The 27,030-nt window shown below is 51.3% G+C and overlaps 1 protein-coding gene across 1 annotated transcript; it reads left to right on the top strand.

Annotated features, from left to right (window-relative positions):
• The first annotated feature begins 103 nt into the window (after window positions 1-103).
• On the top strand, window positions 104-25,495 carry DEF6 (DEF6 guanine nucleotide exchange factor). The gene is made up of 11 exons (XM_070418718.1): window positions 104-235; window positions 13,754-13,894; window positions 14,494-14,679; window positions 16,277-16,513; window positions 16,598-16,744; window positions 21,335-21,443; window positions 21,642-21,940; window positions 22,788-22,954; window positions 23,067-23,265; window positions 24,635-24,725; window positions 24,921-25,495. The coding sequence occupies exons 1-11, from the start codon at window positions 140-142 to the stop codon at window positions 25,142-25,144; spliced, it is 1,896 nt and encodes a 631-aa protein (XP_070274819.1). The 5' UTR covers window positions 104-139; the 3' UTR covers window positions 25,145-25,495.
• Window positions 25,496-27,030: the final 1,535 nt, after the last annotated feature.

Here is a 27,030-nt window from a genome sequence, read left to right as displayed (position 1 = left end):
CGCCAGTCAGCACAGGCAGCTGGCGAGCAGGCAGGTGGAGCTCTCGCCCCGCGCCAGCCCCTCTGTGGTCTCGGCAACCGTTTGCATTTCCTGAAACCGGATCTCGGTGTCAGAGCCACCGTGGGCGGGCGCCTCAGCCATGGCCCTGCGAAAGGAGCTGCTGAAGTCCATCTGGTACGCTTTCACCGCGCTGGACGTGGAGAAGAGCGGCAAGGTCTCCAAGTCCCAGCTCAAGGTGAGGGCACACGGGGCCCAGGGAGGCTGGCAGACACCCACGGGCCCCGCCGCCGAGCCAGGCGTGAACACTGAACTCTCGGGCACCCAGCCATCGAGAGGCCCAGGCACGGAGGGGGCCAGTACTGGGTGGCTGCTGCCCACTGTCCGGGGAGCAGGGGCGGTGCAGAGCCATCGCCCAGAGCCTGCCCCGCCGTTGTCGGGATGTTGAGGCGGCATCATGGTTTCTGAGGGCCACGGGCCAGGTGACGTCCGAGACTCCGTGCGATGAGTACACATCGCCCCGGAGTCAAGCTTGGGCACGTACCCTGCTCCTCCCTGCTGCTTCCTCCTGCCTTTGAAGAGAGACAGTTAGCTAATGCCTGTCAGTCACTTCCGCGGCCGAGAGGTTCACAGAGCCTTTCCCAGTCCAAATTGGCCGAGGTCTCCTTCGGCAGAACTGCTCCTGGGAAGCCTGCCTCCCAGCGGGACTGAGCTGGGAAGGGCTTTATGCTGATGCCTACCTCCCCCTCCCCTACCTCCCCTTCCCCCTCCCCCCACTTCGGGTTAGAGAACTGTTGCCTTAAGCTTTGAGACCTCAGGTAGGAAGGGGGTGGAATCTGAGCCCAGGGAGAGCCATCGGTGATTGCCCTGAGGTTCGCTGGCCCTAGACAGTGCCTGGTAGGCCCAATGGTTTCTCTCCTTCCTTCGTCCAGTCCTGTGGGAATGCTGTCTTCTCCACCCTAGTGAGTGGGCAAGAAGCAAGACCCTAGGCCTGTGATTTTTCAACCCATGTGCTGCAAGAATTGTTAAAACATGCAATGCCTATTTAGTCAGGGGCACTGACCTCTTTGCCCTTAGATTTCCAAATAAAAAAATAACAACAGCCAACACCACAATAGCCATCCGGTGTGAATGAATCAAAATTATACCTGCCCTGGCCAGTTTGCTCAATGATGAGAGTGTTGGCCCACAGACCCATGAGTCTTGCGTTTGACTCCCAGTCAAAGCCATGTACCTTGGTTGCAGGTTCAATCCCAGTTGGGGCGCAAGAAGGAGGCAACCTCCCTTTCACACACTCTAAAAGTCAATGGAAAAAATATCCTCACTCCTTGAGTGAAGATTTTTTTTTTAAATTTAAACTTTTTTGTGTGTGTCAGATTGGCAGAAAATATAATATATTTTGGTGTGCCACAAAATTTTAGTAATTATGTGTGCTGTGAGATGAAAAGGGTTGAAAATTGCTGCCCTGAACTATTAGAACCAGGGAACAGTGGGAGATGGGAGCAGGGTAGGCCTCAGCTCTCTGGACCTGCCTTAGGGGCTCATTCATTCACTCGGCAAATATTTATTGATCACCAACTATGTACCTGGCATGAGGCTAAGGCCCTAGATTCCTGGTGTCTCCTCTGGGCACTCCCAAATAGGGGTGTAGTCTCAAGGAAATCTCCATTCTTAATGACCAAGGTAGGAGGTGCCTAGAAACCGGAGGTGAATGGAACTGGGTAGGTGTTATCCGCATCCTCATTCCAGCCGCCTACCCTGCTGATCTTGGAGGCAATGTCACTGGCTATCCCAAACTGGTCCTGTCCCGCAACCTAACCCTTAGCCAGCCTGTGAGCACCCAATGAATGATTCCACTAAGCCTCTGATCGCCTGGGATAACAACGCTACTGGCAGGTTCTTCCCTATAGTCTACTTCAATTCGTTTATTGCCACTCATGTCATCTAGCGGGGTCTTCAGTTTAGACAGAAGAAATGCAGATCATCCAAAATCCATCTCTTCTTGAGCCTCTGTCTTGGCCTCTAACCAGGCCAGTGGCTGCTCCCCACCCCACAGGTTGAGTATTTGCAGGGACGATTCCATGAGAAGCATGCATAATTGAACTGTTTGCTGTCTTTACAGCTCAAACTGAGCCCACAGCAGCCTCTTTAGTCACACGAGGTCAGTGGTGGATTTCTCCCTCCACACGACAGAAAACTGGCTCACTCTGGGAACCTGAGCTGGCTGTGAGAGTCTCCCGCAGGTGGTGGATGGGGCATAAATATGGAGCCCGTGCCATCTGAGGTGAACCCTGGAATGGGAGGAAGTAGTGATAGTGTTGGGGGTGGGGATGCCGGAAAGGCAAGAGAGCAATAGAGAAGTGGTCAGAAGCGGAGGAAGAAGCAGATGAGAGAGAGATATCCAACCTCTCCCCCCCTTTTTTTTTCTTTTTAAAATTAAATCTTTATTATTCAGATTATTAGAGTTGTTCCTCTTTTTCCCCCCATAGCTTCCCTCCACCTGGTTCCCACCCCACCTTCTGCCCTTACCCCGCCCCCCACTGTCCTCATCCATAGGTGTACGATTTTTGTCCAGTCTCTTCCCGCACCCCCACACCCCTTTCCCCTGCCAAGAATAGTCAGTCCACTCCCTTTCTATGCTCCTGATTCTATTATATTCACCAGTTTATTCTGTTCATCAGATTATTTATTCACTTGATTTTTAGATTCACTTGTTGATAGATGTGTATTTGTTGTTCATAATTTGTATCTTTACCTTTTTCTTCTTCTTCCTCTTCTTAAAGGATACCTTTCAGCACTTCAAATAATACTGGTTTGGTGGTGATGAACTCCTTTAGCTTTTACTTATCAGTGAAGCTCTTTATCTGACCTTCAATTCTGAATGATAGCTTTGCTGGGTAAAGTAATCTTGGTTGTAGGTTTTTGCTATTCATCACTTTGAATATTTCTTGCTACTCCCTTCTGGCCTGCATAGTTTCTGTTGAGAAATCAGCTGACAGTCGTATGGGTACTCCCTTGTAGGTAACTGACTGTTTTTCTCTCGCTGCTTTTAAGATTCTCTCTTTGTCTTTTGCTCTTGGCATTTTAATGATGATGTGTCTTGGTGTGGTCCTCTTTGGATTCCTTTTCCTTGGGGTTCTCTGTGCTTCCTGGACTTGGAAGTCTATTTCTTTCACCAGGTAGAGGAAGTTTTCTGTCATTATTTCTTCAAATAGGTTTTCAATGTCTTGCTCTCTCTCTTCTTCTGGCACCCCCATAATTCGGATGTTGGTACGCTTGAAGTTGTCCCAGAGGCTCCTTACACTATCTTCATATTTTTGGATTCTTTTTTCTTTTCCGGTTGGGTGTTTTTTGCTTCTTCGTATTTTAAATCTTTGACTTGATTCTTGCGATCCTCTAGTCTGCTGTTGGAACTCTGTATAATATTCTTTATTTCAGTCAGTATATGTTTAATTTCTAGTTGGTCCTTTTTCATAACCTCGAGGGTCTCACTAGATTTCTTGAGGGTCTCACTAAATTTATCGGCGGTTTCTAGAAAATTCTTGAAAAACCTTGTAACCATGGTTTTGAACTCTATATCCAGTGGTTTGCTTGCCTTCATTTCTGTCATTTGTGACCTGTTTCTTTGTCTCTGCATTTTTATGCTTTCCTGTGTTGATAGAGTGGCTTTCTGTGCTAGGTGTCCTATAGGGCCCAGTGGCTCAGCCTCCCCAATTACCTGAGGTGGACACTCTTGGCGCACCCCTTTGTGGGCTTTGTGCACAGTCTTGTTGTAGTTAAGCCTTGATTGTTGTAGGTATCACTGGGAGGAATTGACCTCCAGGCCAATTGGCTGTGAGAATCAGCTATGTCTGCAGTGGGAGAACTTCTGTGCTGGAGACACCCTTCTGGGACAAGACTTGCTTCAGTGGGACTTCAGTGCTCACTGAGTCTGCCCCATGAGTGTGTCCCTTATGGATCTGAGGAGTTGTAATCTGGATGGTCCCACTCTGACCACTGGGTACACTGGCTCTTAGCATCTCTAAGGAGGTGCTAATTTAGCCTCTGCCTGAGGCTACCCAGCAAGAGCTATGGAGAGATCTGCAGATTCCTCTTCTTTGTTTGGGGTTTGGAGGTGCCCACATGAGGCCCAGCTGTGAAGCAATACAAGCTGCTGTGGGGCCTTGGACCTTCTTTTGGAAGTTCTGGGTCTCTCGGACCCAGCTGCAGTATGTTAGGTAATTTTCAGATTGCAAAGGGCATATGCAAAAGCCTCTGCGCACAGCTTGGGTGGGGTGGGGTCTCAGGGGATCAACAGGGCAGAGCAAACAGTTATGGCTGCTCCTCAGTCCTACCCTAAGAGGCCCCTGTCTCAGTGTCCCAGTAATTGCTGTAAGCACCTCTGAGAGAAAGCCGCCCTCGAGTTCCGACCCATGACAGACAGTCCAGTTTCTCCGTATGAGTCTGTGTCCCCAGAGACTCGCCCGGAACTGGAGTTCAGAGCAGTCAGAGCTTGAGACTCAATCCTAATTGAAAAAGACAACCGCGTCCTCAGTTGCCAGCCCTTTCCGCATGCGCCTCCGTACCTTTGCACTTTACTTCCGCACCTCCTCTGAGTCTCAGTGTGCTTTTCTCTTTTCTTCTAGTTGTAGAATTTCCACTCAGCCAGCCTTCCTGTAGTTCTGGATGATGTCCGTTTTGTCTTTTAGTTGTATTTTTGAAGTGGTTGTGCGAGGCAGCAATTTCCGGTGTTTACCTATGCCACCATCTTGGTTTCACCCTCCACCCTCTCCCCTTTAAAAAAACTTGGGGAGAAGGGATAAGTTGGGGGTAGCATCTCCTCACTAAAACTGCCCCTGGGCTGGGAGTCCTTGGTTGGAGCCAAGCAGGAAAACTGCACCAGCCAGAGCAAGCTATGTGTGTCTGTGAAGTCGCCACTTCTGCTCTGATGTGTTGGTAGAAGGGCTGCCACTGACTGTCCTGGGCAAAGCCATGATGAGGCCAGAGGGAAGAGGAAGAACAGCAGGTCCTCTGAACAGTAGCCCAAGGGGTCAGGAGTGTTTTCTCTGGAGAAGAGAAGGCTAGGGGCGAGATCAGATGAGTTTTCCTCTCTTTGAATTCTTTTAGAAAGTACAGTGCTCTTTATCCAGTTGGGTTAAGTGTCGACCTATGAACCAGGAGGTCATGGTTCGATTCCCGGTCAGGCCACACACCCTGGTTGTGGGCTCGATCCCCAGTGTGGGGTGTGCAGGAGGCAATTGATCAGTGATTCTCTTTCATCGTTGATGTTTCTATCTCTCTCCCCCTCTTCCTTCCTCTCTGAAGTCAATTTTTTAAAAACTAGAGCAATAGGAATGACATTTTTGGATTGGGATTGAGCATAGAATTTCTCAGGGGTTGAGGACTGAGTTTTTGCAGGGTCCTCAGAACCTCCTTCCCTAAAGAACTTTAGGAGCAAGTAGCCCTGACAGGGCTGCAGGGAGGGTCCCTTGGGGAGGCTGGGCTTCCTAATGGCCACATTAGGGGGGCAGCTTTGGTTTTAGGCCTAATGGGGGACCCACTGAGAATTTGACCCAGACTGCCAGGCCCACAGTGAGGGGCCTAGGATTGGGGGTGTGGGTGGGACATCATGTCTCTGGCTGATGAGGATCTTAGGAGGGAGCCGGCCTACCACGTCCCCTTGGCCGACAGGAGCCGGGGAAGGCAGGGAGGGCGAACTGGGGCTTCCCTACTTGGCTCGGGGAAGCTCTTGAGCTTCCAGTCGGCACTCAGGGTAGTCCTAGAGCTCAGTAGAGTTGTTTGCCTCCTCTGGAGAGAGACAACACCTTCTTGGTGGAGGGGAAGTTAAGAACAACTCCAGGAATCTGCTGGCTTGAGGTCATCAGCTTTGCCTTGACCTCTACCAGCTGCTGGTCTCCTCAGGCTGGAATTCAGAGGGGGAGGATGGCTTAATGGTAAACCACTCGATGCAAAGTCACGTAGTTGTATACCTGTATCACTCCCCAGCTGGGTGACCTGGCAAATCACTGCTATCTCTGGACCTCCAGTTTCTCATCTGCAAAGTCCTAGGGTTGAACTGGGGATCACTAAGCTATCCAGCTAGCAACCTACGAAAATAAATGTGAACAAAATGCATCAAATAGGTGAAACTGAGCCTTGACGCCGGCTCTCCTTCCCTCTTCGGAGGGAGCCTCTCTTCCCTTTGATGCCCACACCCAGCCCTTCCAGCCCCTTCTTGCTCTCAGCAGGCACACAGCTCTGGCCTTTTAAAATTCCCAGTGCTCCTCCCTCATGGTAGCAGCCAAACTTTAGTACCCGCTGGTTGAGAAAAATACATTCAGTAATTCTTTAAAAGATCTGCATATTTTAAAATAATCACTTAGCACCTAGATACATGTAAAGACTGTAGGCCATGGAGGAGGGAGGAGGGGAGAGTGACCGTCCAGTCTTTCTGCAGTCATTGCTTGGTGCTTTTACGGGTCCTCAAAGCCCCTGTATCTGCATCTACTCCTGAGGGCTGGAAACTACAGAGCCGTGGGCACGGCAGCAGCCCCGATCCCTGCACTTGAGCTCTAAGGGCACTCCAGAACCCCCAGAGGATCACCACTCCCCCACATGCCTCCAGAGGAAACAGTGAATAAATGAAACCTGTCCAAGGTCAATGGCTGCCAACCCAGAGGTCAGGGCTACCTGGGTGGGTGGGGGGGGCCTGTGGGAGTTCTCTCTGAGGGAGGCCACATGGCAGCCTGTGAACTGCAGACACCTGGACCCCACCCCAGGAAACTCTGAGTCAGTAGGTCTGGGCAGGCCCAGCATATTTCAGTTTCACCAGCTCCCCAGACGATTCTGATGCTCAGCCAGAGCCAGCGTAGCCTAGAGATCCAGAGCAGGCCTTGACGTGCTCTTCTGCAAAATGAGCGCAGTGAGCGTCCCTGCCTCGGGGCTGAGGACTGACGGCTCCTGCTGGCCCCATCCCGGCCATTTCCTTCCAGCACGACCCTCTGGCCACACCTGCTCCCCGCCCAGCCCCCACCGCACCAGGCACCGGAAGCCTGGCAGTCTGAGGTCTGCTGAGCTCTCTGCGGAGAGGCCCTGAGCCCTGAGTGTCTGGAGCCTTTAATTCCTCCTTGTCCTGACTCCTGACAGCTCATGGGGATCAGGTCCTCTGCCCTGGGCCCCTCAGATTCCACTGGCAAAAAGTACAGGTGAGAAAGGTAGGTCTTACAGGAGGACAGTGTGGGCCCATAGACCAAGGAGAAAGGTGGCTTAGCTAACGCATGTGCTGCCGTGTGGCAGGCTCTATCCTGGGGTGGGCGGGGTTTGTACGTTATTTCCTTGAGCGCCCTTTTTAGAGAGGAAAGTAGGCCCAGTGAGGTTAACTTGCTCAGAGAGATTCAGTCCATTCTGTCCGGCTTTTGTATTTTTCCTCTTCTCCCCGTGAAGCATTTAGGTTCATTCAACAGATTTATTGCATGCACTGTGTGCCAGCCCAGTGATGCGGCCGTAAGACAAACAGAGCCTACCCCAGCCCTTGTGGTGCTACCACTGCAGGCAGAGAACATGATAAACGAGAAAAGTAAAAAAGGATCATCTGATGGAAGCTGATACATGACTTGGAGGAAATTAAAGTAGAAATGGGGATAGGAGTGTGGGGGTTTCCACTGATTTTTTTTTTTAGAGAGAGTGAAAGGGAAGGAAAGGGAGAGAGAAAGAGAGAGAGAAACACTGATGTGAGACAGGCACATCGATTGGTTGCCTCACACATGCACCCTGACTGGAGCAGGGGATGGAACCTGCAACAAAGGCACTCACCCTTGACTGGGAATCGAACCTGCGACCCTTTGATCGGGCTAACGTTCTAACCACTGAGCAACACCACCAGGGCTAGTTTTTTTTTTTCTATGTACAAAGCTATAATAATAAAAGCATAATATGCAAGTCAACCAAACGACTGAACAGCAGAATGACCGCCTGGTCGACCACGCTATGACACGCACTGGCGCCAGGCCAGCCAAGGCGGGTGCAATGTGATTGGTCAGGGGGCCCTGCCATCACCTCATGATCGCCCTGCAGAGGGAGGCCCAGGCCACCCTCTGCAGGGTGATCAATCGAGGGGCTGGCGGGGGGCTCTGCGGTACCGGGGAACCGGGGGTCTATGGTGGCGGACGTGGGTAGTGCCAGGCCAAGGTGGGTGCGGGCGGGGGCCAGGGCTGAGAAGTCAGCAGCGGGGGTGGGTTGGGGGAGGGAGGAAGGCCTACCCTTGCACGAATTTAGTGCATCGGGCCTCTAGTAAATATATAAGGTTGAACATATGAAATTGCTGACCTCTGATGTTTTAACCTACCAAAATAGCCGTTCGGTAAGGCTCAACCTAATCTTAGCACACATTTGTTTTACAAACGTTTTATCCTACAGCTTACTTTTTTCACCTGCCCATATATTGCGTATAGCTTTCTATGTCTGTTTATACTAATAAAAATGGCTCACAGCTGTTGTTAAACAACGCACTATGCACCTTCCTTGGGGGTTTGGAATTAAGAGCGACTCTAGTCCAGGAATAGGCACCAGGCACTGTGCTAACAAGCTCTTTCTTAGAAAAATCCTTGTGGAACAGGCCCCCTTATGGCCCTCCCAGAGAAGATGAAAGCCTTGGAGAAGTTAAATTACTTGCCCATGAGCACACACAGGCCTGCAACACACTGTGCCTTCCCCTCCTGAGGAAGCCTCAGGCTGTCTCCACCTCTTCACATGATAAACAGGCCTCGTGAGCATTCGTGCATGTAGCTGTTCCCTGGAGCATCTGTGGGTTGGATGCATAGAAATGCTGGGCTCGTGCTCTTTAAGTTTGAGAGATCCTTGCCCCCAGGAAGACTACCAATCACACCTCACAAGTAGGGCATTCAAGTCTCCTTTTCTCCACAGCCTCCTCAGGACTTGATCCGACTCTTGCGTCTATGTCAATTTGTTTGTAAAAAAGCTCACTTTTGCTCTGGCTGGTGTTGCTAAGTGGCTAGAATGTCAGCACATGCAGTTTCAGTCATTCATGGTGCCTGTGGGAGGCAACCAATCGATGTCTCACATCAATGTTTCTCTCTCTCTCTCTCTCTCTCTCTCTCTCTCTCTCACTCTCTCTCTCTCCCACCTTTCCCCCCTTCCACTCTCTAAAAATCATGGACACAGACAATACAGTGGTGGGGCAGGTGCATGGTAGAGGGCTCAGTGGGAAAAACAAACAAACAAACAAAGGGGCCCTGACTGGTTTGGCTCAGTGGATAGAGCATTGGCCTGAGGACTGAGGGGTCCCAGGTTCGATTCCGGTCAAGGGTATGTGCCTTGGTTGTGGGCACATCCCCAGTGGGGGGTGTGCAGGAGACAGCTGATCGATGTTTCTCTCTCATCGATGTTTCTAACTCTCTATCCCTCTCCCTTCCTCTCTATAAAAAATCAATAAAATATACTTAAAAAAAAACAAAATATACTTAAAAAAAAACAAAGGGGACATCTGTAATACTTTCAACAATAAAGATAAATTTAAATAAATAAATAAATAAATAAATAACAAAAATCCATGGGAAAATGTCCTCTGGTTGAGGATGAACAACACAAACTGCACTTTCGATACAGGAAGGGAACTGCCATTTGCTCGGTGCAGACTTAAGTCTGGCACTCAGCCTCACAGCCACGGCAGGCGTTATCCTGTGTTACTGACGCCAACGCTTAGGCTCAGAGTGTGAAGGCGTCCACCCCATGCCCGCCACTGGAGTGTAGCGCTTTGGCTGGGCTATGCAGGGAGCTTCTTAGGGCCGGGCTTTAAGAGACTTGAAGGAAGATAAGGAGGCAACAGGTGGAAATATGTAAAACTCTTAGAGTAACGCGTGTCTCTCCAGAAGTGGATATTTCTCTCGTGTTAGTCACCCTGGGCTGTAAGGGGCATTGAGCCAGTGGCTCCTCTTGGACTGGGGATTGGTGTCCTGTGATCACAGATGTATTAGTCATGTTTTTTCTGGATATAAATGATAGAAACCCAACTGAAGATAACTAAAGGAAGATGTTTTTTACTGGCTCACCTAACCAGGACTCTAAGCATAGCATTGATGTCAGGCATGGCTGGATCACGTTCTGAAATGATGACTCTCTTTATCTCTTGATTCTGCTTTTTTCACTGATGGCTTTATTTGTAGGCAGGCACTTCCCACAATGGGACAAAGATGTCAGCTGCACTAACTTAACAATTCCATGGAAAGGGTATACCTGTTTTTCACCAGAAGAAGCAAAATTCTAGGGCTGATTCTCATTGGCCCAGTTTGGTCATGTGCCCTTCCTTGAAGCAATCATTGTGACCTTGATGTGCCCACCCTTGCAGACAGGTGGGGTAGGGGTGCAAATGGTCAATAGCACAGATACTGAGAATAGGGGAAATCAAGTCTCTATTATCAAAATAGGGAGGGGGCAGAGTTCATGAGGAAGAAACTTCTGCTGTCCTCTAGAACAAGAGAAGGCGAAACCAAAGATGGCATGTGAGATCATTCGAAGAGTGTGGGAAAGAGGGTTGGGGTGGGGATCAGGGATGGCTGCCCAGAGGGAAGTTAGGGGAAAGAAAACACGATCTGCTGAGCCCCCCAACATCCCACTTTGCCAAGTTGAACCTGAGGCCTAAGAACATTGGGGAGAAGTCTCAGTCCTTTCTCCCCCTCCTGTCACAGGAGAGAACAGAGAAACGAAGACTGGGCACGCATGCCCTCTGTAGATGTTGCCAGCTCTGCCTCAGAGGAGCTGATTCCCAGGTTAACTGATGGTGGAGTCAGCCATGAGAAAGCACCTCATGCAGTGGCTGGCACATAGTAGGTGTGCACAGTGACTGATCGTTTATGCTGTGTGATAAGTACTATAGCAGAATTACCTCAAGGCATCCCTCCACACCCCGATTTCCTTGTTCAAACTTCAACCTCTTGTGTCTAATATTATGGGTTTGTTAACCAACCCCTGCTTCCCCTCCATTACCGTTATGGCCTCCATCACTTCTAGGCCTTGTCCTCCACATCTGTCCCCCACAGACCATTTTCAGGACGCTCCTCTGAACCCTCTGCAGCTCCCTTCCATCTCTACCAGGCCGGGGCCTGGAATCTCACACCGCCTATGGCAGCGGACACACCCGGGTACCAGGCAGGCTGCAGCCTGAGCACAGAGTCTTTGGTGGGAACCAGTCAGGTTGGGGCTTCTGTCCTGGGTGACAGGCCGTCTCCTTGCCGACAGCCCCACATCGCAGGAAGTGCTTGGGCTTTGGGGTCTGCAGAGCTGTGTTTGAATGGCAGGCTCTTGCTGCCGGTGGCGCCTCGATCCTCTGTGTCCTTGTCTGAAAGAGGACAGACCCCCCTCCCTACGCAGTGGCTCAGAGCGTGGCTGCCTGGGTTGATCCCAGCTCTGCCAGCTCTCTGACCTTGGGTGGGTTACTTAATGTCTCAGGGCCTAGGTTTATTGTTTGTTATCCCTAAAATAGGCATAGAAACAGTTATTATGGGGGTTAACTGAAGTATACACAAAGTGCTTAGCTCAGTTTTTGGTGCAGAGTGAGTATATAAGTTTTAGGTTTTTTGTGCTTGTTTTTTGAGGTATAATTGACATTTAACATTAGTTTCAGGCGTGCAGTGTAATGATTCACTATTTGTACGTACAGTAGACCCTTGAGCACAGGTTTGAACTGCACGGGTCCACTTATATGGGGGTAGTTTTCAGTAGACATACATTCAGCTTTCCCTATCTACCGGTTTACATCTGCACATTCAACCAACCGTGGGTCAAACAGTCTCTTCAGTCCGTGGTTGGGGTTCCAATAGCGATGGCCGACTGGATGCTACGCCATCCTTTCATGTGACAGAAAGGACTTTAGCATCTGCGGAGCTGGGTGTCCACGGGGTCCTGGAACCAATCCCCCGCAGATACCAAGGGACAACTGTAGTTATGTTTTTAAAAAAGCTTTTTAATGTTTCTTTTTAATTGATTTTAGAGCGGGGAAGGGAGAGGGAGAGAGAAACACTGTTGTGAGAGAAAAACATCGATCTGTTGCCTCCCATAGGTACCCCAACTGGGGCTCAAACCCACAACCTGGGTATGTGCTGAGAATCGAACCCGCAACCCTTCAGTGTACAGGACGGCACTCCAACCCCTGGGCCAGGGCTGTAGTTAAGTTTTTGAGGAATCAAAAGTTATACTTGGATTTTCGACTTTGTGGGGGTGGAGGTGGGGGTAGTGGTGCTCCTAACCCCACGTTGTTCAGGGGTCAACTGTATTAGGAAATGACCACCACAATAAGTCTAGTTAAAATGCATCACCACGTGTAGGTACCAAAAAAGGTTTTTTCTTGTGGTGAAAACTTTTAATATTTACTCTCTTAGCAACTTCCTTATTTATTATTTATTTTTATTTTTTTGCTGTTGTTAAATATATGTTTATTGATTCCAGAGAGGAAATGAGAAGGGGAGAGAGATAGAAACATCAATGATGAGAGAATCAGTGATCAGCTGCTTCCTGCACACCCCACACCAGGATCGAGCTTGCAAGCCAGTCATGTGCCCTGACTGGGAATCGAACCGTGACCTCCTGTTTCATAGGTCAATGCTCAACCACTGAGCCACGCCAACTGGGCTCTTTCTTATTTCTTAATCATTTATTTATCAAATCATTTCTTTATCAAGAGAACTATTCCTTAGCTCAGTGATGGCGAACCTATGACACACGTGTCAGAGGTGACACGCGAACTCATCTTTTTGGTTGATTTTTCTTCGTTAAATGGCATTTAAATATATAAAATAAATATCAAAAATATAAATCTTTGTTTTACTATGGTTGCAAATATCAAACAATTTCTATATGTGACACAGCACCAGAGTTAAGTTAGGATTTTTCAAAATGCTGACACGCCAAGCTCAAAAGGTCCGCCATCACTGCCTTAGCTCAGATATCCCTGTTTCATATTCAGGAGCACAGCTCAGTGACAAACTCCCATGGAATTCAACCCAAAGAAATTCCTTACATTCCAAGGTCACGTTGCACTCAGAGATGCCAGCCTTCTTCATCTCCTCAAACTCTTCCCTGGAATTACAGTTCCTGTGGGAATCTGCAAGTGCCTTCTTTCTTGGTTCCCCCACAGCAAACTCACAGAAAGCTGCAACCCCCAGGGACACAATGATCGCTGCAACAATGTGCAATGGCAGACGCCTGGCCAGAAGGCCACGCATCTGGTCTCCTCAAAGCCCTGGAAGACATGTAGTTCTTTTCCTCAGCTCCAACCTCCCTCCTGCTGGAGAAATGGACTCTTAGCAACTTGTAAATACGCAATACAGTGCTATTAACTGCCGTTATCACGCTGGACGTTGCACCCGTGACTGGTTTTACAGCTGGAAGTTTGTAACTTTGACCCCCTTCGCCCATTTTCCCCACCCGCTCCCCCTGCCGCTGGCAACCACCAGTCTGTTCTCTGAATCTATGAGGGTTTTTTGTGTTTGTTTGTTTGTTTTAGATTCCACATATAATTGAGATTATACATATTTGTTTTCCTCTGACTTATTTCACTTAGCACCCATGTTGTGGCAAATGGCAAAAATCATTCTTTTTTATGGCTGAATAATATTCCATTATATCTGTGTGTGTTTCAGTTATGATTGAATTGCATGACGAGTGCAGAGGACTTCCCCAGGATGGGGAAGGGGACAGCGGTGGGGGCTGTCTGGGGGCCCGGTTCGGGCGGGGGTGCAGGGAGGCTGACTGCCCTCTGTCTCAGGTGCTGTCCCACAACCTGTACACGGTCCTGCACATCCCCCACGACCCCGTGGCTCTGGAGGAGCACTTCCGAGACGATGACGATGGCCCCGTGTCCAGCCAGGGATACATGCCCTACCTCAACAAGTACATCCTGGACAAGGTGGGCCCAGTGGGGGGAGGCACCGCTACTTCTCCCCACTTCCCAGCCAGCACCCAACACATGTCCTCCCCCACAAAGTCCCACTTCTGTCCCCTCTGTACCTCTCCCCTGTCCATCCTTCACTTCCCAGCCACTCACCCCTCCTTGCCCCCCTGAGCTCACCTTGGGTCTCCCTCAGCTCCCTCCTAGCCTCCACCCTTCCCACAGCTTCCCGCCCCCTCCCTGCCGGGCCCCACCTCCAGCTTCAGGCTGTAACCTGTACAAAGAGCTCTCCAGCTCCCCTGCTGCTGTCCCCCCTGCTCCTCCTGTCACTCACTGTCTTCTCAGGTTCTTCTTGACTGTCCACCCCGCCAGGGCCTTCCTTCTCTCTCCTCTGGGCTAAGGGAACTTGGGTGGGTGTGGATGTGTGTGGGGGGGGGGGGGGGGCGGGGGGGGCGGTCAGGGTGGTTGGAACCAGCTAGTTACCTGGTAATCAGCTCAGGGATACCTCAGTTAGAGGGGACTTGGCTGGGTGGGGAGCAGGAGAAACCAGCTGGAGCCTGGTGTGGGGTAGAGCCGGGCTGGGCGGCCTGCTTGGCTGACCTCAGGCCTGGGGGCAGGTGGAAGAGGGGGCTTTTGTTAAGGAGCACTTTGATGAGCTGTGCTGGACCCTGACGGCCAAGAAGAACTACCGGGCGGGTAGCAACGGGAACAGCATGCTCTCCAATCAGGATGCCTTCCGCCTCTGGTGCCTCTTCAACTTCCTGTCTGAAGACAAGTACCCTCTGATCATGGTTCCCGATGAGGTGAGGGTGATGGCAGCCCCAGGGACTGCACCAGTTGAGGCCAGGCCTCAGCCACACCGTGAAGGAAGCCCAGTGGCCTTTGTACTTTCCCACATCCCCTTTCTTCTCTGTGTTCCCGTGCTGATGCCTGCTCCACCCCGCTACCTGCGGGCACCCCCAACCGCCCCTATCAGAACACCTGTGCCTTCTCCCAGGAGAAGCAAAACCACACTTCCTCAGACCCTGCTGGCCTCACAGCCGGAAAATGACCTGCAATTCTATTTACACAGAGGTGTGAATGCCGATTCATTACTGGGCATTTAAAACAAAAACATTTAAGATCAGATGCAGGAGTTGAGGACTGTGGCCCTGGGAGAAGGTGTGCTATGAGGGGGCGGGAGACCCTTCTAGGACCTCTCTCAGTTACTCCAGGTGGACAACTGCATCTGACCTGGCTCCAGATTTTCCCCTCCTGCCACAGTACAGGGAGCAGTAGCAGATTCAGCGCAGGACTAGGGAGGTCTCCTGGGAGTAGAGACCAGGAATGCAACCTCCCTCCTCAACTCATCAGTGAGGTCAGGGCACGGCCCCCTTCTCCGTCAACCTGCCGCCCTCTGCTCTCCACCCGCTCCCATCCGCTCAGCCTTCTCCCGCCCTTTCAGCCCTCTGGCTGTGAGGGTGTCAGGGTGAACTTAAGTCTTCGAATTAGAGCAAACGGGGAGGGTCCTCCGTGTTTACAAAGTACTCAAAACATCTGACTGCTCTCAGATTTGTATCCTTGCTTCTGTTTGTGGGAACATTGAGGGGAGCCACCTGAGCCCTGAACTGGCACACCCCACCCCAGTCCCAGCTGAGACCCGGGGTTTCCCAAGAAGCTGCTGGGGCAGGAGAGGGACGTGTGTCCATCTACACACACCGGGGTGGCAGCCTTGCCAGACCCTGCCAGTCAGGGCAGGTGGCCTCCCAGAAGGCTGCTTGCTGCTGTGATCAGCACACAGTGTGAACCAACTGCAGCAGGATGTACCCCAACCACCACTTCCGGTTCCTCCCCAACAGGTTTCCTGTCCCTGCCCTGCTTACCCCCAGCGTCAGGCCCCTCGCCCTCCCATAAGGGCGGGCCCCCAGGGTTGGGGCTCAGAAGAGGGCTCACATGGGATTCAGGAGACCCGAGTCAAGTTCTGGCGGCACCAACTTGCTGTGTGATTTAGAACAAGTCACTTCCCCCTTTGGGCCCAGTTTTGTCATCTGCTAAGTGAGGGTATTGGATGAGAGGGCTCTTGCACCCCCTCTGATATATTCTGTGACCTGCTGCCTCTGCCTCGCCCCTACCTAACCCCTGCCTAGCCTATAGCGCCTACCTTCGCCTGCCCTTCATTTAAGGCAGGAAGGAATGGGACTGTAAGTTGGGGAAAGGGAGTGGATGCCTGACTTGGGGTTGTGACTCCAGGATCCCCTCCCAAATCTCTACCCTGGTCCACCAGTTTAGTTTTCTGTCCCCACACCCACCCCCCTGTTCCTGGTCACCTCTGCCCAGGCTCTGGGAGCCAGGTGGGGAGCGCCCCCTAGTGTTGGCACCAGCAACACTGCCTGGGCAGTCACAGGCCTTCTCCCCCTGCAGGTGGAGTACCTGCTGAAGAAGGTGCTCAGCAGCATGAGCTTGGAGGTGAGCTTGGCGGAGCTGGAGGAGCTGCTGGCCCAGGAGGCCCAGGCGGCCCAGACCTCCGGGGGGCTCAGCGTCTGGCAGTTCCTGGAGCTCTTCAACTCCGGCCGCTGTCTTCGAGGCGTGGGGCGGGACACCCTCAGCATGGCCATCCACGAGGTCTACCAGGAGCTCATCCAAGATGTCCTGAAGCAGGTCAGGCCAAGCAGGCAACAGGGGAGGACCCCAAGGAGGAGTGAAGGGGGGCAGTGAAGCCTCTGACTTTGCCCTGTCTGGCAGGGCTACCTGTGGAAGCGAGGGCACCTGAGGAGGAACTGGGCGGAACGCTGGTTCCAGCTGCAGCCCAGCTGCCTCTGCTATTTTGGGAATGAAGAGTGCAAGGAGAAAAGGGGCACTATCCCCCTGGACGGGCAGTGCTGCGTGGAGGTAAGGGGGCAGGGGAGGGCTGGCGCGCACCTTGGGGCCCAGAAGTCCTTCTGTGGGGTGTGAGGGCAAGAGGCTCAGGAGGGCGAGTGGAGAAAAGCCAGTGACTGTTTTTGCTTAGATGTGTGTAACCCAAACATACTAGTACCTGGGTACCTCAAGGCCATTCTTATCCATGTCAGGTGTGTGGGAATATATATATATAACCTGCAACACAACGGGTGTGCCTTAGTGGATTGAGCATGCCCCATGGGCCAAAAGGTCCCAGATTCGATTCCTGGTCAGGGCACATGCCTGGGTTGCGGGCTGGGCTCAGTACCCAGTAGGAGGTGTGCAGGAGGCAGCCCATGGGAGTGTCTCTCTCATCCATATTTCTATCTTTCTCTCCCTCTCCCGTCCTCTCTGAAATCAATAAAAAAACAAATTTTTTTTAGCCTTAGCTTGTTTGGCACAGTGGATAGAGCGTTGGCCTTCAGACTGAAGGGTCCCGGGTTTGATTCCCATCGGGGGCACATTCCCGGGTTGCAGGCTCCACCCTTAGTGGGGAGCATGCAGGAGGCAGCCGATCAATGATTCTCTCTCATCATTGATGTTTTTCTCTCTCTCCTTTCCTTTCCCTTTCTCTCCGAAATCAATAAAAATATATATTTTAAAAATATATGTATATATATATTTTAAAAACCTGCAAAGTCATTGGTGAATAATGTGGATTTTGCTAAAGATTTCAGAGGAGACGGCTTTTGTCTCACACTACCCAGCAAAACCTCAAAATCTGCTTTAAAGGTCTTTCTCCTTCACCCAAAGTCCATTCCCTTTGGCAACTCTTCACCTCCTGTTCTTCCTCCACCCTCTCCTTTCCCCCTTCCCCTCCCTCTTCCTCCCTTGGCTGTGTCCATTATTATTTTAGAGCAAGCATGTCAAACTCAAAAGCTAACACGAGCCAAATAAGCAAAGTTTAAGTTTAAGTGGGCCACAAAAACCCAAAAGCTTCAATTTTCATAGAAATGTAGTTTTATTTCGATAGAGACATGCTGAATACAAAGGGCTGAAATAAGTGAGTAATCATTAACATAAAATAATAGAACATTTTAATCAAAATTAATTTTTTTCTTGAACACTAACTTACCAGACACTGAATAACTGCACAAATTAATAAGCGAAACGCAAATAAACCTATTTTTCTTGTTCTCCAAAAACGAAATATTTCCTGTCGTGCACACCAAACAAGTCAGCCCAAGACTAATGACATGGCAATCGGCTGCTAAAATATTCGCTGCTAGTATTAGTGGAAATGGTGCATCTGTGCGTGAGGCGCATAAGGGAAAATGAATGCACCATGATTATAGTAATCAGTCATAAGCAAACATTGTAGTTCGTTATTAATAACTAGAGGCCTGGTGCACGAATTTGTGCACGGGTGGGGTTTCTTGGCCTGGCCGGGGATGGGGGCTGATAAGGGCTATCTTGCCCAGTTCCAATCGGGGTTGATTGGGGCTGACCAGCCAGGGAGGGGGACCACAGGAGGTTGGGCTGGCCACGGAAGGTTGGTTGTGGGAGTGCACTGACCACCAGGGGGCAGCTCCTGTGTTGAGCATCTGCCACCTGGTGGTCAGTGTGCATCATAGTGACACAGTTGTAACGGTCACTTAAGCATTTATTTGTTTATTTATTTTAATATGTATTTTTATTGAATTCAGAGAGGAAGGGAGAGGGAGAGAGAGATAGAAACATCAATGATGAGAGAGAATCATTGAACAGCTGCCTTCTGCTTGCCCCCTACTGGGGATTGAGCCCACAACCTGGAGCATGTGCCCTTTACTAGAATCGAACCTGAGACCCTTCAGTCCACAGGCTGACGCTCTATCCACTGAGCCAAACCAGCCAGGGCTAGGCTTTTATATATATAGATCATGTATAACAAGATATTGTAAAAATTAAGTTAAAAATTTTTATTAAAACGTTTCTTACTGTTATATTGGCTGGGCCACAAAAATATTCGTTGTGGGCCACATGCAGCCATGGGCCACGAGTTTGACATGCTTGTTTTAGAGGTTTAAAACAAAAGGTTTTTTTTGGTTTGGTTTGGTTTTTAAATTGAAATTTTTTAAATTAATTTCAGAGAGGAAGGGAGAGGGAGATAGATAAAAACATCAATGATGAGAGAGAATCATTGATCAGCTGCCTCCTGCAGGCTCCACACTGGTAACTGAGCCCACATCCCAGGCATGTTGCCTGACTAGGAATTGAACCGTGACCTCCTGGTTCATAGGTCAATGCTCAACCACTGAGTCATGCCAGCCAGGCACAAAAAGATTTTTAATAGTAGGAAAAATATATGTATAACATGAAATTTGCCATTTTAACATTTTTAAGTGTACAATTCAGTAGCATTAAATAGAGTCACAGTGTTGTGTAGCCATCACCATTGCCTGTTTCCAAAACTTTTTCATCATCCCAAATAGAAATTCTGTACCCATTAAGCAATAACTCATCCTCATCCTCACCCACCCCTCCTTTGTCTCCATGAATAAGTATTCTAGGCACTTCATATAAGTGGAATAGTACAATATTTGGGTTTTTTGTGTCTGGCTTATTTCTCTTAGCATAATGTTTCCAAGGTTCATCATGTTGTGGCATGGATCAGGAATTCATTCCTTTTCATGGCTGAATAACATTCCATTATAGATATACGACATTTTGCTTCTCAATTTATTTGTTGACTAGAGGCCCAGTGCATGAATTTGTGCACGGGTGGGGTCTGACCAGCCCGCCCCCAATGGGGGCCCATTAGGGGTGAGGCTAGCTGGGGGGAGGGACCACAGGTGATTGGCTGGCCGGCCCTGCCCCTGCTTGAAGTGTTGGGGGCCGATCGTGGGTGGGGCCGGTGGGGGGAGGGGCCATGGGAGGGCTCCAGGGCATGTCCAGCCCGTCTCACTCAGTCTCGATCAGCCAGACCTCAGCAGCAAGCTAACCTACTAGTTGGAGCGTCTGACCCTGGTGGTCAGTGCACATCATAGCGAGCAGTTGAGCGGCCTTAGCATATCATTAGCATATTACTCTTTGATTGGTTGAATGGATGAACGAATGACCAGACACTTAGCATATTAAGCTTTTATTATATAGGCTAGGCATTGGGTTGTTGCCATCTGTTTGCTATCCTATATAATAAAAGGGTAATATGCAAATTGACCCTAATGGGGGAACGACTGGTCACTATTACATGCACTGACCACCAGACACTCAACTCAGGAGCTGCCCCCAGGTGGTCAGTTTGCTTCCACAGGGGGAGCACTGCTCAGCCACAAGCCGGGCTAACAGCTGCGAGAGCAGCGGCAGTGGCGGGAGCCTCTCCCGCCTCCTCGGCAGCGCTAAGGATGTCTGACTGCAGCTTAGGCCCACTTCCCATGGGGAGCAGGCCTAAGCCGTCAGTAGGACATCCCCCAAGGGCTCCCAGGCTGCCAAAGGGATATCTGACTGCCAGCTTAGGCCCAACCCCCTGGGAGCGGGCCTAAGCCAGCAGGTGGACATCCCTTGAGGGGTCCTGGACTGCGAGAGGGCACAGGGACTACCCCCTACCCCCCCCCCCCCCCGGGTGCACGAATTTTCGTACACTAAGGCCTCTAGTTGTGAATAATGCTGTTATTAATATCCATGTACAACTTTCTGGGGGGAGATGTGTTTTCATTTCTCTGAGTACATACCTAGGAGTAGAATTGCTGGATCATAGGGTTATTCTATTTAACTTTTAGAGGAACAAACTGTTTCCCATAGTGGCTGCACCTGCTTACATTCTTACCAGCAGTGGATGAGGGTTCCAATTTCTCCATATCCTCACCAACACTTGTTATTTTACATTTTAAAAAATTATTATAGCCACCCTAGGCTCTGTCCATTTTTGTCAAATGAGGAAACAGGTGTCACTGTGGCAAGAACACAGATCTAGGCAGAAATCCCAACTCCACCACTAACAGGCAGTGTGAATTGGGCAAGCTCTGGGCCTCTTAGAGCCTCGGCTTCCTTCTCTGTAAAGTGGAGATAATGATGCCTGGCTGACAAGGTTGTCTGGGAGGAGTGAATAAATGATGCATATAAAACACCAGTACAGACCCTACAACATAAGAAGCTCAAAACGTGGTAACTATTATTTTCCACTAGAGTGTAGCTTAGCAGGAAGGGATTTGGTCTGTGAGGCACACATCAGTATCCCACATGCCTGAACAATGAGTGGCACTCAGCAGACACTCCAAAATATCTGTGAAATAAATGAATGGAGAACATTCTGGATAGTGAGGACCCGGTCACTGGAGGTGTTCAAGCATGACCTGCATGAACACTGAGTGGCGACTAGATGTTAGGCCCTGTGGGGAGATACCAAGATGGAAACAGCCCACTCCCCTTCAAAGAGCAAAGTCTACAAGAGCTGTGAGGACACACGTAGCCCCAGACCTAACTCCAAGCTGGGCACACAGGCTCCAGCAAACAGAGTGGGAGGGTGGCCAGGGAAGATGGTCAGCCAGGAGGGGTAGGGGCTGGAGCTGGAGCTGACCCTGACCTCAGTGAGCCCAGCCTGCCTGGACACCTGCCCTCTCCCAGGTGCTGCCTGACCGCGAGGGAAAGCGCTGCATGTTCTGTGTGAAGACGGCCTCGCGCACGTACGAGATGAGCGCCTCGGACACGCGCCAGCGCCAGGAGTGGACCGCTGGTGAGTTGCTCACGGGGTGGCCTGTGTCTGGCTGGGCCTCAGTCGCCTCATCTGTGTAAAGTGGCTGATGACACTTTGCCCAGCGGGAGGCTGGAGGCGACTCCAGCGACTCCTAAGGTCCCTTTCCGGCAGCGGGCCACCTCGAGCCGCCCCGCCTCGGGCTAGCCGCCTGCTGACTCCCTCCCGCTCCCTTCGCAGCCATTCAGATGGCCATCCGGCTGCAGGCCGAGGGGAAGACATCGCTGCACAAAGACCTGAAGCAGAAGCGGCGGGACCAGCGGGAGCAGCGGGAGCGGCGCCGAGCCGCCAAGGAGGAGGAGCTGCTGCGGTTGCAGCAACTGCAGGAGGAGAAGGAGCGGAAGCTGCAGGAGCTGGAGCTGCTGCAGGAGGCGCAGCGGCAGGCGGAGCGCCTGCTGCAGGAGGAGGAGGCGCGGCGCCGCAGCCAGCACCAGGAGCTGCAGCAGGCGCTGGAGGGCCAGCTGCGCGAGGCCGAGCAGGTGAGGCCGCTGGGGGCGGGGCCGAGCCGGAGCGGGGGCGGGGCCGGGGCGGGGCGGGGGCGGGGTCCGGGGCAGGGGCAGGGCCCGGGGCGGGACGGGGCCTGTGAGGGATACGACTGGGTGGAGGGTGCAGGAAACTGGCAGCGGGGTGGCTGAGGGAAGAGAAGGTGTGAGGTGGGGCTTGAGCCAACGGATGGGTAGGGCCGGAGCCCTAAAGACCACGTCATTAGGGATGAACTTGGATTCGGGTTGGAGTAGATTACACTAGACTTGATCTGAGTTTACAATGAAACCAATTTGGGGAATTCAGGATGGGAGGAAGGGGGGATGAAAGTGGGGGCGTACTCAGCGTGTGGAGGCCGTGAGGTTTAGGATTGAAGAGATCTAGAACTGGAGTCAGACACGTGCATTCATTCATTCCCAGCGATGCCTCTTCGGAGCCCTGGCATCGCAGGCAAGGTACTCCGCCTCTCTGTCCCTCAGTGACTTACCAGGGGCATGTTGACTGCAGAGGTCTGGTGAGGATCAAATGAGAAACAGCTGTCATAACAATTATTCTAATTATAGTCACTCCCTTCCCAGCACCAGCCTTAATTATAACACATTATGTTATCACATATAATAGTAATGATTAAGGCTGGTGCTAGGCGCATCAGCTCGCTGATGGTTATCTGGCCTAGCCAGGCTCTCGGAAAGGGATCGGGTCAGAAGAGCTGACAGGCAGGAACTCCCCAGACACTCTCCTGGAGAGAACTAGTGGGGCCAGCCTAGCAGGACGCTGGGGAAAGGGCGCACGCCCGCCGCCTCCCTGCCCTGGGCCCCACTGAGCTGCTCTGCGCCCCGGCAGGCCCGGGCGTCCATGCAGGCTGAGATGGAGCTGAAGGAGGAGGAGGCTGCCCGGCAGCGGCAGCGCATCGAGGAGCTGGAGGACATGCAGCAGAGGCTGCAGGAGGCTCTGCAACTGGAGGTGAAAGCTCGGCGGGACGAGGAGGCCGTGCGCCTGGCCCAGACCAGGTAAGGCTGAGGGACCTCGGACTCCCCTCCCCGGCTTCCCGCCGCCCCGCTTGCTGAGCGCCTACTGGTGCCTGGGCTCTGGAGACGACTCAGTGCGCCCGGCCGGCCGCAGGCTGCTGGAGGAGGAGGAGGAGAAGCTGAAGCGGCTGATGCGGATGAAGGAGGACCAGGAGCGCTACATCGAGCAGGCGCAGCAGGAGAAGCAAGAGCTGCAGCAGGAGATGGCCCTGCAGAGCCGCTCCCTGCAGCTGGCCCAGCAGCAGCTGGAGGAGGTGCGGCAGAATCGGCAGAGGGCGGATGAGGACGTGGAGGTGAGGCCTGCGATGGACGGGCGGTGACTCGCAGAGTGAGAGCCGTAACCTCAGATTCCCTCCCCTCCCCCCACCCCCCACCCCCGTCCCCGCCTTTCCTCAAACCCTGGTTGCATCCCCTCTAGCTGTGACCTTGGAGAATTGCCTGACCTCTCTGAGTTCAAGTCCCTCATTGGGGAATGGGGACTGGTTATGAGATTGAACGAGATAATAGGTGATATTTCATATGTAGTAAGGGATGGAGAAACGTAAGCTGCTATTTTTTAAAAAATACATTTTATTGATTTTTTTACAGAGAGGAAGGGAGAGGGATAGAGAGTTAGAAACATCTGGGGATGTGCCCGCAACCAAGGTACATGCCCTTGACTGGAATCGAACCCGGGACCCTTCAGTCCGCAGGCCGATGCTTTATCCACTGAGCCAAACTGGTCAGGGCTACGTTAGCTGCTATTTTTATCATTACTATTAATCTGGGCAAAATTTTTCCTCCTTCTCTTCCAAGATCCTATTTTGCTATCCCTGTATTTTGCATCCTCTCCTTGAAGCACAAATCTCTGTGGAAGAGAGGTTTTATATTTTGATGTTTTGTTCTTATTAATAGTGTTTATTTTATCTTCCTTTGTTGGCTTACGTGGTCATCATAAAAAATTCACACATAGCCCTGACCGGTTTGGCTCAGGGGATAGAGCGTCGGCCTGCAGACTGAAGGGTCCCAGGTTCGATTCCGGTCAAGGGCATGTACCTTGGTTGTGGGCACATCCCCAATAGGAGGTGTGCAGGAGGCAGCTGATCGGTGTTTCTCTCTCATCGATGTTTCTAACTCTCTATTCCTCTCCCTTCCTCTCTGTAAAAAATTCAATAAAATATATATTTTTTAAAAAATTCACACACAAAAATATGTAACATGGAAAGGAAAAGTTCCTCTACAACGCCACCCCCTGCGGCTAAGGGCGGGTGAACATCGGAGCAGAGGCTTGTTCACTAGTTCCTGAGAGGCAGTGGGGCAGTGGTGTCAGGTCAGCGTGTGTCCCCGGCCAGTCACTTAACCTCTTCTGCACTTGTTTGTGGTTAACGTCTGCTCTGGAGGTTGAATACGATAATAAATATACTTAACACATCTTGGCTGCTTAATAAATGGAAACTATAATTATGACTATTTGCAACCCTGTGGGGGGGTCTTATGAGTCCCCTGAAATTGGATACCAACTCTGTATATATACCTCACTCTGCGAATATGCATGAGTTCTCTGAGGAGCCAGTCAGCAGCCTTGGTCACATCCTAAGGGGCCTGTGCTCCTGTAACGGTCAAGACACCCTGTCTTGGATAGTGGCTCTGACCCCGCCCCACTGGCTGTGTCGTGTCCCCCAGGCCGCCAAGCGGAAGTTGCGCCAGGCCAGCACCAACGTGAGACACTGGAATGTCCAGATGAACAGGCTCATGCATCCCATTGAACCTGGAGGTGAGAACGGGCTAGACCTCCGCGCTCTCCCCGGAGTGAGGAGGGAGAAGGGAGGGCGAGGGGCACCTCTAGACCTACAGAGCCTGCAGGGCTGGAGGCCAGAAGGTCCTCTTCCCCAGGGCTGAGGCCAGGCCTGTCAACCGCTCCCTTTCGCAGTACCTTTCTCCTGACACTCGCCTGCCTTTTCTCTGCCAGACAAGCGTCCCACCACCAGCAGCTCCTTCACGGGCTTCCAGCCCCCTCTCCTTGCCCGCCGCGACTCCTCCCTGAAGCGCCTGACCCGCTGGGGATCCCAGGGCAGCAGGACCACCTCACCCAGCACCAGTGAGCAGCAGAAGTCCCTCAACGGTGGGGATGAGGCTCCCATCTCGGCTTCCGTCCCTCAGGAAGATAAACTGGACCCAGAACCAGAAAACTAGCCTTTGCTAGCCTCTTTCCCCCCAACCTCATGCCCACCAGGACCTGGCCACAGCTGGCCTGTGGGTGACACTGGCCCCTGCAAAAAGGGAGCTGAGGACCTGGTGTCAGGGGCTGAGGCCCTCCAACCACGAAACAATCCGGAATGGAACCCAGGCAGCTCCAGGCCCCAGGCCACTAAGGCTGCCTGGGATGTTGATCCTTGAAAACTTGATCCTGTGCCTTAACCCCAAGGATCCTAGGCCCTGGGCTGGAAAAGAGTAAACAAGCAAGCCAGGGGCCATGAGCCCCAGACTGCCACCAAGTCGTGGAGGCACGTTTCCAAATAAAAACTTCTTGGAGTGAATTATTAATCAGGTCTCCTGTCCATTCTTCCTGCCGTTTCCTCTCTTCCTCCCTCAAGCCGAGTGATAGGCCCAAGAAAGAATAAGGCATATAGTACAGGGGCTAGGAAAGTACACTCTGCCACTCACTAACTGGGTACTTTGGCCACATTTCTATACCTCTCTGTGCTTCAGTTCCCAGGTTAGTAAGATAGGGATAATAATAGTACCTACCTTATCGGGGTGTTGTGAGGATTAAGTGCTTGGCACGTGAGCAAGAACTGTTATTAGTGTCACCAAAGTGTTTCTTGAGCATCTACCTATTCTATGCCCTGCAATTTCCCAGGTTACTTAATCCTCATGGCAACTGTGAGATGTAGATGTTATGCATGTGTAGAAATTCAGGCTCAGAAAGGTCAGGTAACTTGTCCAAAGCTTTCCAAACTTGCTTCTCTTCCCATATTTGTTTACTGATGATTATTTTTTTTTAGTGAGGGAGCGAGAGAAATATCAATGTTGTTTCACTTATTTATGCATTCATTGGTTGATTCTTGTATGTGTCTTGACTGGGGATTGAACCTACAATCTTGGTGTATTGGGACGATGATGCTCTAACCAACTGAGCTACCCCACTGGGGTCTTTTCACATTATCTGACTCACTGACCTTATTACCTAAGTCAGAGATTTAGGAATCTAGAATGACTTGCTCCCTCCCTCTCACCCACCTCATGCACAACCCATCATCAAATCCAGTAGATTCTCTCTCCTTCATACTCTCATATCTACTCCTCCTCTACCCCCATGGCCACTGCCATGGCTAAGACCTTTGTATCTTCTCTCTGCAGTCACCTTTGACTCCTCCATCTTGCCCATATCTAATCAGTCTCCAAGTCCAATTGATTGGCTTTTCTTGGTCACTCTCATATCCATCCTCTTGGGGCCACGTCTCATGGCCAGTGCCTTCCTCTGGCCCTTACCACCTTCCAACTGGATAAGAGCAGTAACCGGGTCTTCTTGCTTACTTTTCTCCCTAGGGCTGCCCGAATGGATTTTCTAAAATGCAGATCTGTTCCGGACTCTTCCCACTTTCCAGCCTCTCAGTGGTAGCCTGGACAGTCAAGTTCACATTCCCTAAATTCCATGGGCACGCGAGGCCCGTGAACATCTGGCCCAGGCGGACATCCTATGCCTCTAGCTTTTGGATCTACTAGCAGCTCTGGGCTTGCGCATGGGCTGTTCTGTCCACCTTACTTCTCGTAACAGTCCCCAAACTAGAGGCTTGAGTTCCTTGAGGGCAGGGGCGTGTCTTCTTCCCTGTAGGTCCCCGGTGCCTAGCACAGTGTGCTTGGCTCTCAGGAAGCATGCAACAGATGTTTTTAAAAATGAATTCATGAGTAAACTTATTCTAAAGTTAATGACTGGGTGTCACACAGCTTAAAAGGGATGAAGTAAGATTCAAACTCAAGTCTGTTCATTCAACAATTAAGCTCTTCCTGTATGCCAGATATTGTGCTAGATGCTGGCTACATGACATAGAACAAAACATAGAGCCCCTGCCCTCCTG

The sequence above is a fragment of the Myotis yumanensis genome, unplaced genomic scaffold (assembly GCF_028538775.1).
Source record: "Myotis yumanensis isolate MYYU_CA2020_CCGP unplaced genomic scaffold, mMyoYum1.0.hap1 SCAF_6, whole genome shotgun sequence".
NCBI lineage: Eukaryota > Metazoa > Chordata > Mammalia > Chiroptera > Vespertilionidae > Myotis > Myotis yumanensis.
Note: the sequence above shows the minus strand (reverse complement) of the source record. Positions and strands in the feature narration are given on the sequence as shown.

Bases quoted from the DNA above. Each gene is read 5' to 3' on its own strand.
- DEF6 (XM_070418718.1), top strand. From the start codon at position 140: ATGGCCCTGCGAAAGGAGCTGCTGAAGTCCATCTGGTACGCTTTCACC. The intron at 22,955-23,066 runs GTAAGGCTGAGG...GGCCGGCCGCAG, and splicing joins GTGCGCCTGGCCCAGACCAG to GCTGCTGGAGGAGGAGGAGG. The intron at 24,726-24,920 runs GTGAGAACGGGC...TTTCTCTGCCAG, and splicing joins GCATCCCATTGAACCTGGAG to ACAAGCGTCCCACCACCAGC.